The sequence below is a fragment of the Hemicordylus capensis genome, chromosome 17 (genome assembly GCF_027244095.1).
Source record: "Hemicordylus capensis ecotype Gifberg chromosome 17, rHemCap1.1.pri, whole genome shotgun sequence".
NCBI classification, from domain to species: Eukaryota; Metazoa; Chordata; class Lepidosauria; order Squamata; family Cordylidae; genus Hemicordylus; species Hemicordylus capensis.
The window spans coordinates 10,792,751-10,814,069 of NC_069673.1; the positions used below are offsets into that span (position 1 = coordinate 10,792,751).

The window sequence follows — 21,319 nt, forward strand, 5'->3', positions numbered from 1 at the left end:
ATTCTGGGAATTGTAGTCAACAACATCTGGGAATTCCTGTTAGAGGAGACACTGTGCAGGACCCTTCTTACTGTGTGCGTTACTTCTTACAGGGCTTTGTATACAATTTGGAAAGAAATGGAGGATTCCTGGTTCTTTAGTTCCACTTTGGAAATAAGACCAGGATATCTGGGGACAAATTTAGGTGTGGAGACTTTGGTAAACATCCTGACACACTTAATCAAAACATCAAGACATTAATAAGTTGACCCAGACTTTACAGGGGAGAGGAGGCTTTGAACACACCATTGATATTTTCATGTAACAGTCAACAGATCCACTTGCAGTATCAGACAAAAGTTGACAGTGCCCACATTTGCACGTAACACGGAACGGCAGTTGAACAGGACTGCGGTTCTGTGGACGTCACTTCTTAATGCGGGCAATTGGAGTCTGACACGGCAATGAAATCAAGTGTTTAGAATTTGAACTCCGATCGGAACCCTCAGGTTGTAGTGATTTTCATTGCTGCAACCTCAGGTTCTAGGCAGCCTGTGGTATGTCCAAATATGGAAACGCAGGCTGCTGGCCCTGGAACCAGAGTTGAAGGAGGAAGCTCCTCCCTCAGCTCCGGTGTGATTGGCTGTGCGGGCTGTCCTTCAGTAAAGAAGGAAGCCCGCACAGCCAGCGGCCCCACCTCTCTGCACTCTTGCTGACTACAGAAAGACTGCTCTCCTAAATGCCTGAATTTGGACAAGAGAGCAAAAGAGGGGGCTGCAGAACCGTGGATCTATTGGCCAGTATCTGATAGACCCCCTGACTATCTTTGCTGATTTCCCCTGATCCTGTTCCATTTGTCTAAAGTATGACACCCAGAACTGGAACCATTACTCCAGATGAACTGGTATGGAGTCAAATGGAACGATTCCTTCTTGTGACTTGGAAACTTTGGTTCCATTGAATGCATCCTAAGACTGTGTTCACATTTTTTGCCTCTGCAGCACACCACTGGCTCACATTCAGCTTGCGATGGATTGCATTCTGGAGATTCTTCGCATATGTATCTCTGCCAAATCAGGTATTCCCCGTTCTGTACTTATGCTGTTGATTATTTATTTTGCCCAAGTCTGGAGCCTTGCATTTGTCTCTGTTGAATTTCATTTGGTTCATCGCAGCCCAGTTCCCCACTCTATCAAGGTCATTTCGAATTGTATTCCTGTCTTTCTTCCCATTAGCTATCCGTCTCAGTTTTGTCATCTGCAAATTGGATGAGGATGAACTCCACCCTATCTAAATAGTTGGTAAAATGTTGAAGTGTACTGAGTCCAAGACAAAGTTTGACAAAGTCAATGATCGCTGATCCCCCCCCCCCGTTCCTTCCTACACCTTTTGAAAGAAGTGATTGTCAGCAAAACATGTCAAGAATGTGTTGGCAATTCCATGCTTAGTGGAGTTTGTCTCCCAAGAGATAGCAGCTAGTTGGAGTCTCCCATCTTATTAGGATGTGCAAAACATTTTGAGGTTGAAACGTTTCGATTCAAAACAGGCCGTTTGGGACATTTTGAACTCGAAACAAAACACCCTTCGAATAAAGGGCCTTTTTCGAGCTCGGAACAAAACAACCCCATTTTGATCGATACGTTTCAGCATTTTGAGCACCATTTTGGAGGCCTGTTTTCCCCTTGCTGATTGGTTTTCTGGCACTGGTTTCCAATTGGCTTGTGATCTTCTTGCTTCTCGGTTGGCTTGTTATCATACAAATCAAGTGTTGTCCTGGGCAACTATTAGCTGGGGGGGGGGAAGGGAACGCAAAAGGAGGGAGTTTCAAAAGGTATTCAAAAGGACTGGGAGGAAGAGAGTGCTCTTATAGTGTGTTTTTCTTGAAGAAAAGGAGAGAGGAAGGAATCAAGGAATGTTTGATGTTGTGGTTTTCTCAGTACTAATATGCTGTGCTATTGCTGCTGTAACTAGTTTTTCTGGATCTCAGATTTACAAAGGGAGAACTTGGGTGGGTGCCTTCCTTCCTTGAGTTGTTGGTGAGATAGTGTTGTGGCGAGAAATTTACAGTGACAGCTCTCTCTCTCTCTCTCTCTCTCTCTCTCTCTCTCATATTACTTGGTGATTGCTGTGATGAGCTCCATGTCTGGCTTTGAGATTAACTTGTGCTTCAACTGCTCTGGTCAGCTCGGCAATTGGCATTGCCAGGTGTACTGAGTCAAAATGTGGCTGAAGTTGCTCTAGGGGAGTGCTAGGTGGGAGGAACAGATTCCCTTCTTCGGTGTACTTCTGCCATGTCCTTTTTCATGGCGGGGTCACAAAATGCATTGCAAATTGCAATATTAAAGTTTGTGCACTCTGTGAGTGCAGTTTGTTCTCACCATAGGAAACAATGGGGGAAACTTGAAACACCCCATTGTTCCCCATAGGTAGCTCCTAGGGATACCAAGTGGGTGGGGTGGTAGGGTCTGATAGGTGCTCCCTACCACCCAATCCACAAAAGAAATGAACAAGTGGGTGATTTTAAACAACCCACCCAGCCCTATAGTATCCGAGAAGTTCATGCACATTTGAGTTACACGCCTTTCTGAATAATATGTATACATCTCAAGCAATGGATATCATGCACCAATCTCTCTTCTGTTATGTTATTGTGGAGTTTGCTAAGCAACCTTCCCACTCCCCTGGTTTCTCCTGCGGCACTGAAGCCTCTAACTTTAGTAGTAAAACTTGTTCTTAACTTCAGGCTTTCGTCTCTGTCCATAGGATTTAGTGTAGAGCCCTATCATAGTAAGCTGACATTTACTGAGTCGAACCATTGGTTCAGCTAGCTCAGTGTTGCCTACACTGACTGGCAGCAGATCTCCGAAGTTTCAGGCAGGAGTCTCTGCCAGCCCTACCTGGAGATGCTGCCAGGGAGTGAACCTGGAACATTCTGAATACAAAGCAGATGCAATAGCACTTAGCTATGACATACAACACTGCTTTAGACAGAGACAGACCCTTAGATTAGGTGCACTGTGGCAAGAAGCAAATAAATAGTGAGTTGTTTTACCTAGACCTTCTCATGTGAGCACAGAAGCTGCTTTCTACTGAGTCTGGCCTTTGGTCCATCTAGCTCAGTATTGACTACACTGACTGGCAGCAGCAGCTCTTCAGGATTTCAAACAAGAGTCTTCCCAGTCCACCCTGGAAATGCTGCCAGGTATTGAACCTGGGACTAGGAAAGTGCATGATTCAAATTTTGCGGTTCAGTTGGAATTGAATCTGCCTGATCTGATTCGAATTTGAATAGAATTGGTTCAAAACAGGGTTGATTCAATTCGAATTCATAACGATTCAATTCAAAGTTAAATCGATTCAACCCTGTTTTGGCAGCTTTTATAACCAATCAGGGTGCCTCAATGGTTTTTAAATGGTGCCAAAATGGTTGTTGATTTGATTTGAATTGATTCGGACTCAAATTAGGTCAATTCAATTCAAATTCAAATCAAATTACCCTTTTGGGGGTGATTCAATTCCAATTCAAATCTCTTGAATCACCTAGATTTGAGTCGAATCAATTCAAATTCAAATCAGTTCGCACATCCCTACTAGGGACCTTCTGCATGCCAAAGAGATGCTCTGCTACTGAGTTCTGGTAGCGAGAGATTAGGGGAGTTGTATCCTCGAGCATCTGGGAACCCAGGTTTGAGAACCCCTGTCTTAGACTATTGGAGTGAGGATAGATGTGGTTAGTCAGAGCAATAGGCTGACCCAGTTTAATGCAGCTTCATATGTTCAAGCTCAGCCACAGAATGCTACCGGCGGCATTGACTGGGAAAATAACCTTGTGTTAGTGCAGTACGGCATCTACAAAACGCTGAAACCATCTTCTACTGAGACGGCCCATTGATCCAACTAACCCGGCCTTGTCTCTTCTCACTGGCAGCTGCTCCCCAGAGCCTGCTTCCTGGGATGCTTTTAACTTGAGACCAGGTATGCAAAGCATGCGCTCAGCTGCTGAGCTGCATCCCGTCCCCAGTAACCTCTGCACAAACGGGCTGGCTGCATCAGCCGCAGCTGGAGGCTTGGCAGGGCAGGAATAGTGAGAGGCCTGAGGGAGGACATTGTTCAGTTACACGGATCCTCCCAGGCTCTTGGCAACAATAGGAGGCTTTGTCAAATGCTTGGCTGAAATCAAGATATGCTATGCCCACAGCATCCCCATGATCCACTGAACTAGTAATGTGATCAAAAAAGGAGATCCGATCTGTCCAATGTGATTTGTTCTTGACACACCCATGCTAGTTTCTAGTAATCACCACATTTTTTTCTAAGATGCAGAGGTGCTTGGGCCCCAGGCGGGCCAGGTGAAGCCTCCCCACCCATTCGGCCAGGTATGCCTCCAAGTAGCGGTGTGAACAAACCATTTGACGTTGAACCGCTTCGCATCGAACCAGGCTCCTTCTGTGGCTCGATCATGAACCGAATCAGGGTCAGTTCGGTCCACGATCAAACCAAACCAAACCAAGGCCAGTTCAAGATTAGTTTGGCATCAAAGGGAGGTGGTGGTAGAAAGGTAGTCAAAAGTACTTACCCGTCCAGCCCTCTGCATCTGCGGAGGCCAGACTCGTGCTGCCACTACGTGGGCGGACTGCTGAAAGAGCGATCCAGCAATGGAGCTGTACTGGAGGGTGGTGAGCGGTGGCTCTGGCAGCCATGCCAGGCTGGGATGTAAGAAGCTTATGCTACTTTTCTCGCTGCTCCTCCGCTGCTCTTCTGTAGGTTCACCCACCCCTTTGTTTGTAATGGGGAATCCTAACCAGATTCCCCTTTATAAGTACTGCCACGCAAACCGCCAAACCGGTTCAGTCAAATGGCCCGGCCTGGCCAGTGGGTTTGACTGAACTGTTTCGGTGGAATGTGGTTTGGTTCAAATTTGATTTGGATTTAAACCGAACCATGATTTGGGGTTCATGCATACCGCTACCTTCGAGGAGTAGTGGGCATTCTGCTCAAAATAGTCCCCACTCCCTTTACCTCACCCCCCAGACTGGAAATATACAGCAAAGTGACAGACAGTGCAGTCATAAGGCCTGTTCACATGGCCATTTGCAGGAGAGTGCAGGGTCATCTCTCCTGAAGGTAGGAGACTCCTCCAGCCTCCCAGGAGCCAGGCCAACCTCTTCACTTCCTCCCTGGACAGGAAATGGGCTGGGTGAGACCATGTTTGGAGGAAAGTACAGGGCATCTCTCTTGTAGGTAGGAGACTCCTCCAGCCTCCCAGCAGCCAAGCTAACCCATTCACTTCCTTCCTGGACAGGAAATGGGCTGGGTGAGGCCATTTCTGCAGCGGGGTACAGGGTCGTCTCCCCTGCAGATTTCAGTTGACCTGGCACTGATCTCCCTACCCACCCCAGTCTTTCCTGCCACATGATCTTGTACAGGAAGAGCAAGCTAGCCTGCAAAGCAGCTTGGAAGGTTTGGCTTAACCCAAAAAGACACTCTTTGCTACGAGAAATTTGGCCAATGTTCTGAATAAGCTTCAAAATGTCAAGCAAGCTTTATCAATAAGATAAATTAGCACCATTAATTACCTTACCTTTATCAGTATTTAATATATAGCAACATCTTCACTCCCCTAATAACATTCTTTGCCCCCTTTAGCCCCCCCCCAAAAACTAATTGTTTAAGAGTCACCCCTGCATTGGGCCCTGATATCTCTTCCAGGGAGGGGGTATATCTTCCTGAGCCCTACAGTGGGTGAAGGAGAACCCAGCAATACATGTGTCACCACTGCATGGAAGAATCTTCCACCATCAAATGGAAATTCTTCTTAATGTAGCCTAAATCTGCTTCCTTCTCAATCCAATGGCCCTCAGGAGCAACAGAGATCAAGTCCACTCCTTCTTTTAGGTAGCAGCCCTTCAGATATTTTAAGATGATCCTATCTCTCCTTAGACTTCTCTTTACTAGATCCTTCAACTGGTCTTCAGAGGACTTGATCTCCTGACTCCTCATCATCTTTATTACTCTTCTCTTACAGCCTGGACATAAAATTGGAGATGTGCACGGAATGAATTTTTCAATTCGTTTTGAATTCAAATCGAATTCTGAAAATTCATCTCGAATTCAAGTCAAATCTGAATCTCATGGTTCAAAAATTCAGTTTGAATTGGAATTTATCCGACCCTGTTTTGGTGCATTTTTTAACCAATCAGGGGGCTCGAATGGTTTGAAAACAGTGCCAAATGGCTCTCAAATCGAATTCAAATCAAATTTCAAAAAATCTATTTAAATCCAAACCAAATTGCCCTTTTAAGGGGTGATTCAATTCAACTTTTAATCACTTGGCTCACCCAGATTTGAGTCAGATCAATTCAAATTTGAATCAATATGCACATCCTTACTTAAAATATGTTGCTCAGAACTGGACACTGCTACATACGAGGTCCGACTAGCACAAAATGCAGTGGAACAATTACTTCTCATGATACACTATGCCTCTGTGCATGCAGCTTGAGATGGCATCCACTTTTTTAGCAGCTGCATCACACTGCGGGCTCATGTTCAACTTGTTGTCCACTAAGATCCCTAGATCCCTATCATGTGTAATGGTTCCAAGTCAGGTCTCTCCCATCGTGTACTTGCACATTTTTCATGCCTAGATGTAGGACTTTTTCATGCCTAGAACTTTTTCATGCCTAGATGTAGGACTTTACATCTATCTCTGTTGATATTCTCCTCCTTCTCCTCCTGGCCCAACGTTCAGCCTGCCCAGATAGCTGTCTTCTAAACTTTTCACTTCCCCCTACCTCCAAGATTTGTATCATCTGCAAATCTGAGAAGCATCCTTTCATTCAAGTCACCTATAAAAGTGCGGACCAGTACAGGGCCCAGGACACAGTCCTATGATATTTCATTTAATACCTCCCTCCTGGGTGTCATGGAGCCAGCCAGAGTATTCTCTGGATGCTGTTCAGGCAGCTGTGTATCTTCCTAGCAGTAGCATTGTCTAATCCACATTTGGCCAACTTGTCAACAAGGATCTATCATGGGATACTGGCCAATGCTTGGATGAAATGGAGACAGCCAGCACTCCCATGATCCACGAAACGAGTAACTCTATTGAAAAGGGAGATCAGTATAGTCTGGCATGAGTCATTCTTAACCAACTCATGCCAGCTCCTTGGAATCACCACATGCTTTTCTCAGTGCTCCAAGAAAACTGCTTAATAATCTGTTCTAAGTACTGACGTCCTGTTGACTGGCTTCTTGTCGTCCCGTTGACTGGCTTTTCCCCAGCTACTCTTTCCCTCCCCTTTTTGAAGATCGGGACAACATTTGCACATTTCCAGTCGTCTGCTTTCTAGGGATGCTGAAAGATGACAGACAGCAGCTCCGAGATCACTTCTGCAAATTCCTTCAGTGCCTTGGGATGTAATTCATATGGCCCTGGAGATTTAAATTCATTTAAGGTATCCAGGGGTTCTCTTGACATCTCGTCACATATCTTTAGCCTCCTCCTTTCTCCCTTAGAGATGACGTATATCCATGGCCCTCACGTTCTCCTCTTGCCATCAGACCTTTCTCCATCCTGTCTATAGTCTGGGATTCTCAACGTTGGGTCCCCAGATGATATTGGACTTCAACTCCCACAATCCCCAGCCCCAGTGGCCTTTGGTTGGAGATTATGGGAGTTGAAGTCCAACAACATCTGGGGACCCAATGTTGAAAATGCCTGGTCTAGGTCAGGGGTTCTGAACCTGTGGTCCACGGACAACTGGTGGTCTGTGAGGGTACTGCAGGTGGTCTGGGGAGAGGAGGATAATGTAATATTAACAAAATCCCGTGTGTCTCTTATGTAGCCCTCCTGTGCCCCATGCTATCTTTCTCCAGGGTGGGGGGTGTCCCTCAACCCTCAGGAGCAGGTTTTGGAGGTGAAATTGGGTTGAAGAAAGGAGGGAATTGGGAGAAATTGCCTCCATTTTCCCATTAGGTAAGAGTTCTCTATTACTACTACTACTACTACTAATAAGAGAGCCAGCGTGGTGTAGTGGTTAGAGTACTGGACTAGGACTGGGGAGACCCGAGTTCAAATCCCCATTCAGCCATGAGACTCGCTGGGCGACTCTGGGATAACAAATGATTAGAAAAAGCAGCATTTTTAATACCCCTTGATATATGAGTTTGACTCCTGTCAGCCATATGAACATAGGAAGCTGCCTTCTGCGTAGTCAGACCCTTGGTCCATCTAGCTCAGTATTGTCAACCCAGACTGGCAGCGGCTTCTCCAAGGCTGCAGGCCAGAGTCTCTCTCAGCCCTATATGGAGACGCCGGGGAAGGAATCTGGAACCTTCTGCATGCAAACATTCCCAGAGAGACCCCCCTCCCTAAGGGCTCCATGTTCTTACAGTGCTCACACATGTAGCCTCCCATTCAAATGCAAACCAGGGTGGACCCTGCTTAGCAAAAGGGACAAGTCGTGCTTGCTACCACCAGACCCGCTCTCCTCCTTGTAGACCAGCTCTCCTTGTAGACTCCTGGTCTCATGGACCATGTTAAACATTTTTCAAACTGCTTGCTTACGGGGAAGTGTTTCCGATGACGACATTGTGGTCTGCATCAAGTAAAAGGCTGGGAACTGGGGGTCGAGGTGGAAACGGTATCATTTCAATGTCGCGTACAGCGCCGAGCACCTAACCTGCTGTCGACGCCCTTGTGGGGGAGAGAGACCATTCCCAAGGACAGAAGAAAAATTGCCGGGTGCCCACCCCATATTTAGGGCCCCCCCGACCCTGCCCTTTCCTCCCGCCCCCGCCCCCCGAATTTTCGAAAGGGCCAGTGATGCCTCTGTGCGCGCGTGCAAATACACGTCCAAGTGTATATGCCGATGAAAACGGTTGCACACCCAGACACTGCAGTGGTGTGGCTGTTTGGAAGGAGGGAAATGAAAAACAGCTTCAGCAGAGCTGTGGGGGGAGAGAGGGAGAGCGAGCGAGCGAGCGAGAGAATGACAGACTGTAATCCCCCTTGAGTGCCTAGTCTCATGAATATTAATAAGGTGGTAATTAAAATGCAGGGACACAGCAAGATGGATGCAGGAGCCGCGTTCGGAGCGCTGGGAATGGGGAATGGGTTGGGGGGGGGGGAGAGAAGCATGCGGCTTTCCAGGCAGTTTTTGATTTGGCTCTCTGATGAAAAGAAGGAAACGGAGCCTTCAACTTTAATCAGTTTGGAAGGGGTTTTCTTCTCCCTCTGCCTCCCTCTCCCTGTGTGTGTGTGTGTGTGTGAGTGTGTGGGTTTTGACACAACCGATCTTTAATTACTGATTTTTTCGGCTCCCCTGCAACCCGCAAGCAGCACCGTCTCCAGCCGTAGCCCGGAGATAACGAACCCACAATGCCTCTCCTGTTGCGGCGGCGGTCTCTTTCAAAACAGAACACGTCCGACTGGCATTGCCTCTCGGCCTCGGGTTGAAAGATGGCGGCTCGCCCGTCTGGGAGAATGGGGGCCCCGTCCTCCACCCCACCACCCCCGCAGTCCTGCCTTTCCTCCCCAATCCAGGAGAAGCCCATCATTTATGCCAATGGTGGTGGGGGCCGTGGCGGCAACTGTGGGGACGTTCTTCGCAATCCAGGAAGCGAGTGGCTTGCATTGCATCGGATCCCATGGCTTGACCTGTGGCAACCTGAGGAGGATGGTGCTGTAGGAACATAGGAACATTGGAAGCTGCCGTATACTGAGTCAGACCATTGGTCTATCTAGCTCAGGATTGTCAACACAGACTGGCAGCGGCTTCTCCAAGGTTGCAGGCAGGAGTCTCTCTCAGCCCTGTCTTGGAGATGCTGCCAGGGAGGGAACTTGGAGCCTAGATGCTCTTCCCAGGGCTGCTCCATCCCCTGAGGGGAATGTCTTCCAGTGCTCACACCTCAAGTCTCCCATTCATATACAACCAGGGTGGACCCTGCTTAGCTAAGGGGACAAGTCATGCTTTTGACCACACAACCAGCTCTCCTCTCCAATAGGAAGGCATTCTAAAGAAGTAAGCATTTCTTCTTCACGGCCAAGTCCTCCCTTGGGTTGACCCAGTTTTTCTCCTCCCTCCAGAAAATTCTCCATGGCTTGCAACCCCAGTTGCTACTAGGCCTTTCTGGTCCTTGGGGTTCGCTTGCAAATGTGCCTGTTGACTGCTCAAGGAGAGCTCAGTGGAAGAGCATCTGCTTGGTATGCAGAAGGTCCCAGGTTCAATCCCTGGCAGCATCTCCAGGGATTGGGAAAGTAGGTAGAGCTAGTTTTGGGGAAGCAGGTAGGGCTGGGAAAGACTCCTGTCTGAAATCTTGATGTGCCACTGCCAGTCAGTGCAGACAGTACTGAGCAAGATAGACCAATGGTCAGACTCAGTATAAAGCAGCCTCCTACGTACATATATGTTGAAAGACCTGGGTGTTCTTCACACAGCAGGCTTTACTGTGAGTTTACTGCAAGGTTTTACTGCAAACTCGAAGTTGTCCCCAAAAACAGATGCAAAAAGTGGATTTTTTAAAACCCCGGATATAAATCGGGCAACTTTCTAGTGCACAGTGGAAAACCTGAAGTGTGTGTGAAGTTCTTCCTGATAGCTCACAGGGACTTCGGGATAAATCTGCCCGATATGTGAATGCCCACAGGCCACTCCGTGGGGCGTTGTGAGCTAAAGCCCTGTGTGAAAAATACCTGGAGAACATAGGAAGATAGGAAGCTGTTATATACTGAGTCAGACCATTGGTTTATTAGGCTCAGTATTGTCTTCACAGACTGGCAGTGGCTTCTCCAAGGTTGCAGGCAGGAGTCTCTCTCAGCCCTATCTTGGAGATGCTGCCAAGGAGGGAACTTGGGACTTTCTGCTCTTCCCAGAGTGGCTCTATCCCCTGAGGGGAAGATCTTCCAGTGCTCACACTTCTAGTCTCCCATTCATATGCAACCAGGGAGGACCCTGCTTAGCTAAGGGGACAAGTCAGGCTTGCTACCACCAGACCAACTCTCCTCTCCTGTTGGAAGCCTAGCCTGTTGGAACATTTATTGCTGGGCTCGGTGGCTCATAGCTACCTGCTTTGCATGAAGAAGTCCCCAGGTTCAGTCTCTGGCAGGATCCTCACTTAGAGCTGGGAAAGACTCCTGCCTGAAACCCCAGGGGAGATCTGTTGCTAGTCGGTACAGACAACTCTGAGATGGATGGGCCAATGGTGTGACTCCATTGTCACACCAGTTTCATAATGAGCGGAGCTGTAGCTCAGGTTTTGCATTCAGAAGGTCCCAAGTTCAAGTCTTGGCACCTCCTAATAGGGCTGGGGAAAACCCGTTTTCTTCAAGTCTGGTCAGGCCTGGTGCCAAACTGTCCAGCCAACAGTGTGGGAAGTAGATCTACCCACGAGCGAGATGAAGAGGGCATCTTGAAATCTCCGGTCCTGTTGAGGTTGCATCGGACCCTTGCTGGGCCGATACGTGCAGAGGCAGGACGGGGAAAGAACGGCCGTGTCGGCGGATTCGGCAGGGCACCGCTGCCCTGATTGCTTATGGAGTTTACTTAAAAGGAGGCTGGAGTTCATTGCTGAGCTGGTGTCACTGATGAATCACATCCTGCCGGTGCTGGAGTCACCTCCCCGCCCATGGCTCAAGGCTTTTGAACAAGTCTCGGCTGCATTGGAGGCTTTCCTGGGTCCTGACAGGCTTTTTATCCCACGGAGACATCCATCCCTTCATCATCCAGAACCCTGATTATGAAAAAGGCTCGGGGTGAGTGAGGGTTTCACTCGAGGATTATTTGGCAGTTTTCACAGGGACATCGGAAGCTGCAAGATACCGAGTCAGATCATGCACCCATCTCGCTCAGTGTTGTCTACAACACTGGCAGTGGCTTCTCCAAGGTTCCAGGCGGGAGTTTCAGCCCTATCTTGGAGATACCCGGGAGGGAATCTGGGACCTTCTGCATGCAAGCAGGCGGGTGCGCTTCCCAAAGCAGCCCCATCCCTTAAGAGGGAATATCTTCCAGTGCTCACACATGCAGTCTCCCATTCAAATGCAAACCAGGGCAGACCCTTCTTTGAAAAGGGGACAATCCATTCTCGCTACCAGAAGGCCAGTCCTCCATCCACTTATACCCAGCATTTTACCAGGGTGGGAGCGAAACCTGTCCTACGTACCTTCTTTCTCACATTTGATCCCTGCTTCTCCTTTCTAGGTTTTCCCTAGCACACATATGTAAGCAGAGTGTGTAATCAGAAACAGTAAAAAGCCCAGTTAATGTGGAGTACAACTTGTTATGGAGTGGCTTACAACGTTGTATTGTTGTTGTTGCTGTTGCTGTTGTTGTCCCTTGCCAGCTGCGAGGGTTCAGTTCCTGGAAACCCCCGCATTTGGAGAATGCGCCGTTGACAAGGCATTGAAATGAATGGGAAACAAGGGGTTAGGGGAATCGTGATTGGGAAAGTACCTGGAAAATAAAGGGAAAAAATAGAGAAAATCCCTCTTGACCCCCCCCATGACCCCTGATCCACAGGAAAGACCCCCTGATCCCCAGAAATGACCCTCAAACCCCTAAAAATCACCCCGACCCCTGGAATGATCTCCTGACCCCGGAGATCCCCCCCGCTGCCAAACTGCCCATTTTTTTAAAAAGGCGCCAAGCTGCAGATACTTGGGTCACGGTTGATGGAGGTGGTGACAGTTTCCCAGTCGCGGATACTCAAATCTGCAATTGGGAGACCCTCAATTGATATTGATGAGGGATGACTGTATTATTATTATTATTATTATTCACCATCATCAACAACATTGTTATAATGCAGGGCTGTGCAACTTTGGCCCTTCTGCAGCTGTTGGACTACAACTCCCATAACCCCTGGGCATTGGCCACTGTGCCTGGGATTGATAAGAATTGTAGTCCAAAAGCTGGAGGGCTGAAGTTGTGTTGCCCTGCTTTCATGTTACCTTGGGGTTCAGGGACTGTCTCTAGATTGTACCAGGGAAAAGCCCAGGGAAAATAGTTTTCATTGGGCCCTCATGATGAAACAACATTTTTCTGATGCTAATGGAACTAGAAGAGTCTCTGTTGTCGGGCTCCCATCTGGAGCTCCATAAGTGCAGAGCCCTAGGTGACTGACCCCCTCGCCCTCCCCTTCAGACCTCCCTGTTGGGGACTTGCTAAATGATTTCCTTTCTTCCAGATGCCAGAAAGCTGACAGTGGTTGAGAAGGATCTTGCAGTAATTGTACTGATGATCACACTGAGATGACTTTTTTGGAGTGTTTTATCAGTGCATGCACATGCATACATGGGGGGAAAGAGGGCCCCGTGGAACAGAACAGTCACTCCACACGCAAGTGAAACTCTGCAGCTCCCCACAAGAGAGGAAGAGGTATTACCTCCCTCACTGCACTCTTCCTCCGAGTGGGGCAGGAATCACACTGAGATGACTTTATTGTAGTGTTTGATCAATACACAAACAGGCTCGAGTAGCAAAGAGAGGGAAAAGAATTCAATGAACTGAATGCTGCAGTCAATATATATTCTCGAATTCCAGACTTAACTTTAGAAATTCTCCTGCTTAATCCAGAATTCAGGAGCAGCAGAGAGAATCCATGGAACAACCAAACATGTGAGGTGGAATCTCTCCATTGAGGTGTTCCGATATGTCCCTATACAGAGAGAGAGAGAGAGAGAGGGAAAGGGGGGGGGGGAGAGAGAGAGAGAGAGAGAGAGATGGGTGATCTCATAAGCTTACTTTCCTTAGGGAAAGTGGGCTACAAAATAAAATAATAAATATCTCCTCTCCTACTTTATTAGGGGAATGTGGATGGTTGCCCTGTATGGCGCATCCAAACCACACAAGCATAAATGCAGATCTGAACCAGATCTGGAGCCATTTCATTGATAGACACTGAGCCTTTACTTCTGGGGGGGGTGTAACCCCATCCAGAACAGGCAGATCGAAACTATATCTTGCGTTCTCAGTAAAGGTAAAGTGTGCCTTCGCGTCAGTTTCGACTCCTAGTGCCCACAGAGCCCTGTGGTTTTCTTTGGTAGAATAGAGGAGGGGTTTACCTTTTCCTCCTCCCATGCAGTATGAGATGATGCCTTTCAGCATCTTCCTATATCACTGCTGCCCAATATAGTACCAGTAGGGATTCAAACCGGCAACCTTCTGCTTGTTAGTCAAGCATTTCCCCGCTGCGCCACTTAAGGTGCCCACAGTCAGTACCTCTGACTTATTGGGATTCAATTTCAGTTTATCCCTCATCCAGCCCATTACTGCCTACAGGCAAGCATTTAGGGATATATAATGTCACACATCATAAAGAAGACTAGTTTTAAAACAAAATGGTACTGAAGCAGCCAGTTGAGTCTATGAACACCAGTGAACAGGTATGAAAATGTGGAGTGCAGTGATGTGTCTATGCTTGCCATCAAAGCGTTCTCCAGAATTGCTCATCACCCAGTCCTGTTGTGAATGATGACTCGCTCTTTCCTAACACAGAGAAAGCCAGAGCCTCTTCCTTGTGATTAATCAGCCAGGGCTGTTTCCAGGACCTCCTCTGAGCTTCTATACCTGTACAAACTTATTCAATGTAATTGGGCAGGTCCCGATTTAATGTTGCTGGCATAGTTACGCTAATAACTCCAACAAGTTTTGCTTTGGTTTCGTAAGGGTCACGGCTTCCCCTAAAGGAGTGTGGTTGTGGTGAGAATTCTCTTCGAAAGCTGTAGCCTCTGAGAATACAGTTCCCAGGGTTCCCAGTGTTAGGGGAATGTCTACGAAACCAGTTTGAATCTGTGGATTAAATCTGCCCACAATGCACACAGCAGCAGACTAGACACGTTATCTAGTCTGGTGGTTCTTATCTAGTGTGGTTGCTATGGGCAGCCTCCAGTCTCAGAGGCAAGAGGCCTCTGAATCCCAGTTGCAGGGAAGCCACAGCAGGAGAGAGGGCATGCCCTCACCTCTTGCCTGTGGGCTTCTCAGAGGCATCTGGTGGGCCACTGTGGGAAACAGATGCTGGACTAGATAGCCCTTGGGTCTGATCCAGCTGGGCTCTTCTTCTGTTCACACCCAGTAGTATACTGCTGAATTTTTTTTACACTAGTGAATTTTTATTCTCCCTCTCTCACTAGAACCAGGGGGTGATTCCATGAAACTGCAGGCCAGGAAATTTAGGACCAGCAACAGGAAATCCTTTTTCACACCGCACGTCACGAATCTATGGAATCAATGGCTTTCTCTGCTGTGGGATGTGGTGATGGCCACCAGATTAGATGGCTTTCAAAGGGGCTTGGACAAATCCATGGAGGACAGGTCTATCAATGGCTCCTAGTCTGGTGGCTATAGGTCACCTCCAGCCTCAAAGGCATAATGCCGCTAGATACCAGTTGCAGGGGAGTAACAGCAGGAGAGAGGGCATGTCCTCACGTCTTGCCTGTGGGCTTCCCAGAGGCATCTGGTGAGCTACTGCAGGAAACAGGATGCTGGACTAGATGGGCCTGATCCATCAGGGCTGTTCTTATGTTCTTATGATGAAAGGATAAGTTGAACATTGCCTAACTAGGAACATAGGAAAACATAAAAAAGCGGCTTTTACCATTGGTCCATCTAGCACAGTATTAAGGCTGTTCTCACAAACAACTTAAACCAGGCTAGAGATAGGTTGTGTGCAGCATGTGCTACTCATGTGTAGCGCCAGGATCCACATGGATCCTGCCACTGCTTGCCTGCCTAACCCCACTTTTAAGCCTGGCCTTTAGCCAAGTGAGGCCTTAACCCTGGCACTGGGATTATGTATGTGTTCTTTGTATATGTTCTGGCTGCTTGCAGCCTGAGCACACACAGAGACAAGTGCCTAGAGAGCCCATCTCATGGGGGTATCTCCCCATGCATGGTGCTCATCACGCAGTGCATTGTGGGATACGTGGAGGCCAGGATGCATCGTCCTGGCCTCCGGAGATCTGAGCTGTGTAGAGGAATCATCTGGGAGGAAGGTAAACTTAACGCAGACTCCCCCCTGCCCTCCCTCCCTCCCTCTGGTCTTGTGAATACCCTTATTGTCTACACAGACTGGCAGCGGCTTCTCCAAGGTTGCAGGCAGGAGTCTCTCTCAGCCCTAACTGGAGATGCCAGGGAGGGAACTTGGAATCTCCTGCATGCAAGCAGGCAGATGCTCTTCCCAGAGTGGCCCCATCCCCTAAAGGGGAATATCTTACAATGCTCAGACACATAGTCTCCCATTGAAATGCAAATCAGGGTGAACCCTGCTTAGCAAAGGGGACAATTCATGCTTGCTACTTTGTCATAATTTCAAGGGGACTGCTTTGAGTCATGTTCCTTATCACGTCAGCCCGCCTTTTCTTTGGAAATGGGTCTCCCAACAACACGGGAGAAGTCTCAAGACGTCTGTGTGACTTCCAGAACCTATATGAAACAACAATTCCATGTATTAAGACAAACAGATATATATATATTTAAAAAAATAAATAAATAAGGGAGCAGCAGTATTGGAACAGTCCAGGCCAACAGATCACAGAATTGTAGAATGTTAAAAGTTGGAAGGGACCTTAGCGGTCTTAGAGGTCCAACCCCTGCTCCCTGCAGGAATCTATTACTTACAGTACCCCTGTCAAATGGCTGCCCAGCCTCTGTCTGAAAACCTTCAGCAAAAGAAGAGTCCACTACTACTGCATGAGGCAGGTTGTTTCACTGTCCAACAGCCAGCATAGTGTAGTGGTCTCCCCGGTCCTAGTCCGACACTCTAACCACTATGCCACACTGTCTCTCATGCCATGGTGGCAGGGGGGAGGAACAAACCATTGGGGAATGCACATGAATACACATGATGGTGCGGGGGGAGAACAAACCATTCTTCCCAGATGTTCTCCAGGCTATTGCAGTGCCAGTTTGTAGCGGAGAGTTGGTCTTGCAGCAGTGAGCATCAATTGCCCCCTTTGCTTAGCAGGTCTTGCCTAGATTTCTATTATAATGAGTGGCTGCAGTGAAAAAAATGGGACTCCGACTAAATGTAAAGAGAACTAAACTACTGACAACAGGTACAGCGACCAGCCTCAGAACTGATCACGAAGATATGGAAGTGGTGGATAGCTTCTGCCTTTTGAGATCGACCATCAACAGAAAAGGATCCAGCAGTCAAGAAATATGCCGCAGCCTAGCACTTGGTAGGGTTGCCATGAAGGCCTCGGAAAGGATATATTGAGATGCCATGATGTGTCTATACCTACAAAGATTAGAATTGTTTGGACAATGGTTTTTCCCGTGACACTCTATGGATGTGAAAGTTGGACTTTGAAGAAGCAAGATAGAAAGAGTATTGATGCTTTTGAACTTGGGTGCTGGAGAAGGCTTTTGAGGATACTGTGGACAGCCAGGAAAACAAAGCAATGGATCATAGGACAATTCGATCCCTGTCTCTGGGTAGGGCTGGAGTGCTGCTACCAGTCAGAGTAGAGCAAGATAGCCCAATGGACTGACTCAGTATAAGGCAGCTTCCTCTGTCCCAGGCAGTGTTCCCTCAAACAGGGATTATTTCCAGATGTGCCTGACTACAACTCCCAGAATCCTCAGCTGCAGTGGCTTTTGCTTGAGAATTCTAGGAGTTGTAGTCAACAACAACTTCTGGGGATCCCTGTGAGAGGGAGGACTGGTCCCAGGGCACCTAGCTGAGCTGGCCAGCCCATTTTTGTTGACTGTACAGTTTGCAATGAAGCCGTGGAAGGACTGGGAGACTTCTGTGAGAGAGCCCAGAACTGGAGCTGCCAATTATTATTATTGAGAGGTATTTCTGGGCCCTTTCCGTGTACATAAGAAACATAGGAACACACAGAGCTGCTTTGTACTGAGTCTGACCCTTGGTCCACCTAGCTCAGTCTTGTCTGCACTGACTGGCAGCAGCTTCTCCAAGATTTCAGGCAGGAGTCTCTCTCAGCCCTACCTGGAGATGCTGCCAGGGATTGAACCTGGGCCCTTCTGCATGGAAAGGAGATACTCTTTCACTGAGCCGCGGCCCAATCCAGGCCCGCATTATGACATGCTGAGGCCTACGTCAGACTTTAAAAGCCCCATAAAGGAAAGGTTGAGTCAGTGTCGAGTAGGTGTCGCCTCCTGGCACCCACAGAGCCCTGTGGTTGTCTTTGGTAGAATACAGGAGGGGTTAACCATTGCCTCCTCCCACGCAGTATGAGATGATGCTTTTCAGCATCTTCCTATATCGCTGCTGTCTGATATAGGAGTTTCCCATATTCTGGATTTGAAACAACAGCCTCCTGCTCTCTAGGCCAGGGTTTCTTAACCTTGGGCCCCCAGATCTTGTTGTACTACAACTCCCAGAACCCCCAGCCACAAAGTCCATATCTGGGGATTCTGGGAGTTGTAGTCCAACAATATCTGGGGGCCCAAGGTTAAGAAATCCTGGCCTCGGCAGGTTAGTTCCCCGCTGCGCCATTAGGTGCCTTACCATTTGTGTGTGTGTGTGTTTATCTGTGTGTGTGTGTGTGTGTGTGTGTGTGTGTGTGTGTGTGTGTGTACACACACACACATCTCAAAAAGGACAATGAAAATAGAAATTAAAAAGCTTTATTTTTACTTGGTGATGATGCAGTGGAACCCTGATCATCCAACCAAAAACAGTTATCTTACAAAGAGCCTGCTTGCATTCGAAATTTTGAAATGCAGGGAATTAATCCATGGAAATGCATTCGGTCAAACTTGAAATTTCGTCTTTAAAAAAAAAAAGATCCAGAGGCCCCTCATCAAGTGGGGCTCTACACTGCAGATTCCTTAGCTGGTGCCTAAATCCATCTCCGACCCCATATCTGACAGTGCTCCCACGTCGTCTCCCATCCAAATTCAAACCAAGGCAGACCCTGCTGAGCAAAAGGGGGCATCCCTGCTTGCTTACCGCGAGACCAGCTGTCATCCTAGGAGGAGAAAGAAATGGTTTGAAAAGCTGGGGACAATGCAGCAAACCCATCTTGCAAACCCGCCAGAAACACTGATAATCGAACCGCGAGGGTTCAGGCCAAAGGCACTGCATGGCTAAAGCCCAATTGATCCCCAGGCTGGCCCTGCTTAGGAAACAGGGACCATCAACATAGGAACAGAGGAAGCTGCCATATACTGAGTCAGACCATAGGTCCATCTCGCTCAGTATTGTCTTCACAGACTGGCAGCGGCTTCTCCAAGGTTGCAGGCAGGAATCTCTCTCAGGTCTATCTTGGAGATGCTGCCAGGGAGGGAACTTGGGACCTAGATGCTCTTCCCAGAGAGAATCCATCCCCTGAATCTCTTCCAGCGCTCACACTTCTAGTCTCCCTTTTGTATGCAACCAGGGCAGACCCTGCTTAGCTTACGGGGACAAGTCATGCTTGCTACCACGAGGACCAGCTCTCTTCCGCTGGGTGCCTGCAATTCCCCTTTTAGTCCCCGAAACGCCGCCACCCTGCCCTGCTAAGAGGCTCCGGGCTTGCCTGGGCTGCAAGGAGTTAAATTCCTTTCCAGTTGAGCTGGCAAGCCAAGCCTGGCGTATTAGCTAGATCGCAGTAGGAGAGGGGTGGGGAAGGAAGGGGGGGAGAGGGGAGGGGAGGGGAGGGGCCGGGGGTTGAAAGCTTCAGAGATCTATTCTCAGGGGCTCTCCAGAGGGAGGGGGGAGAAGGCTCCGCTTCCCAGAAACTTGAATTTATTTTTAACCCAGGGAGGGGGTGGGAAAGAAAAAACAGAGGCTGGAAAAAAAGTTGCTGGCGCAGTGGATGTACTGCAGAGGGGAAGGACAGGCTTTGGCGGACGGGAAATGCTGAACAGGCTGCAGGCTTGGCCTTCCACATCCACCCCTGGCTTCCTTGCCCGGCTTCTGCGGGACCCCAAACGGGTTGGTTCCATTTGCTGCCAAGCTGCGGCCAGCGTTTGCTGAACCGAAATTCCGGGGCTTGCGCAGGGTTCCTCTGAGGATGTGCAGAGTTCTTCCCTACCAGAGTGAGGGAAAGTTTGCCCTGGGGTGGGAGGACAACACAAAGAGAGGGAGGAGAGCTGGTCTTGTGGTGGTGAGTGTGGATCGTCCCCTGCGGCTAAGTCCCCTGCTAAGCAGGGTCTGCCCTGGTTTGCATTTGAACGGGAGACGACATGGGTGAGCCCTGGAAGATATTCCCCTTAGGAGATGGGAAGTGGGTCTGCGTGCTTGCAGGCAGAAGGTTCAGAGTTCCCTCCCTGGCAGCATCTCCAGTTAGGGCTGAGAGAGAGAGAGAGACTCCTGCCTGTAACTTTGGAGAGCTGCTGCCAGTCTGGGTAGACAATCCTGAGCTAGATGGACCAATGCCCTGACTCGGTAGAAGGCACCTTCCTATGTTCTCGTGCTCTGATTAGGAACAGAATGCCTTTTGTGTGGGAATTCTCATGGATCTGGTTGGAGGTCAACTGGACATGTATTGGAAATTTGTATCTTTCTCTCAGGTCAAAGGTGGCAGAATTCTCAGGTGTTCTAGGAGGAGAAATAATTCTTATTCCAAGGATCATAGAATGTTAGAGCTAGAAGGGACCTTGGAGGTCTTCTAGTCTAGGATGTGTCATCGGCCTCCAGAGCTGCACGCTGCACCACGCAGCGCAATCGCTTGTCCGGGGGGAAGGTGAGTTCAACTGACCTCCCCGCTCCCCCCGTCTACCCGCCTGCCGCCCGTTCGTGTGAACAACCTCGTCATCTACCAGTCCGGGCTGTACTTTGTAGTGGTCGCCATTTTGTTTCCCACTGTCGTGTCTGCCAAGAGCATTGTAGAAACAAAAGAGAGGAAGTGTGTCCAAAAAATATGGTTGCTCCCACTGAAAGCTGCCATTTCCCCCCACAGTACTCTGGAGTAATGCTGTGCCTGGTGCATTGTGGGTAACTGCCACCTCCCCCACAGTGGTCTGGAGTGACACTGTGCCTGGTGCATTGTGGGTAACTGCCACCCCCACCCCAGTGTTCTGGAGTGACGCTGTGCCTGGTGCATTGTGGAGAAATAAAACTGTGACTGCCAGGAGGCAGTTGTGAAGAGGGTCTGTGCCGACCACTGTGAGCACATGAGCTGGCAGCCATGGTAAAAGCAGGTAAAGGCACAAAAATGAATGTGATTGATGGAACAAACAAACAAATCTTGTATAACTGAGTATTGAATCAGGAAAAAAGAATGAATGAGTTCCAAAATGAACTAAACAAATGGAATGATCTCATAAACAGTCCCTTTAAGTATCTTGGGGGACCACAAGTTGAGAATGAGCCAGCGGCGTGATGCAGCTGCTGAAAAGGCAAATGTGATCTTAGACCGCATGAACAGAGGCAAAGTGTCCAGATCATG

General features: G+C 48.5%; 1 protein-coding gene, 1 long non-coding RNA gene and 1 other non-coding gene across 3 annotated transcripts in view; 2 read left to right on the plus strand and 1 right to left on the minus strand.

Moving 5' to 3' along the window:
• NTMT1 (N-terminal Xaa-Pro-Lys N-methyltransferase 1) overlaps nucleotides 1-21,319 on the plus strand; it is a 122,209-nt gene that overhangs the window by 14,007 nt on the left and 86,883 nt on the right. The window contains exon 3 of the mRNA XM_053281959.1: nucleotides 981-1,057. Within this exon, the coding sequence (XP_053137934.1) occupies nucleotides 1,009-1,057 (49 nt within the window). The 5' untranslated portion in view covers nucleotides 981-1,008. The remainder of the gene's footprint in view (nucleotides 1-980; nucleotides 1,058-21,319) is intronic.
• Nucleotides 10,161-10,225, plus strand: TRNAT-GGU (transfer RNA threonine (anticodon GGU)). Its single transcript has one exon. It is a non-coding gene; the product is annotated as a tRNA-Thr (tRNA).
• On the minus strand, nucleotides 18,557-20,896 carry LOC128338864 (uncharacterized). Its single transcript, XR_008312733.1, has 2 exons — nucleotides 20,679-20,896; nucleotides 18,557-18,916 (listed from the first exon to the last, which is right to left on the minus strand). It is a non-coding gene; the product is annotated as an uncharacterized LOC128338864 (long non-coding RNA).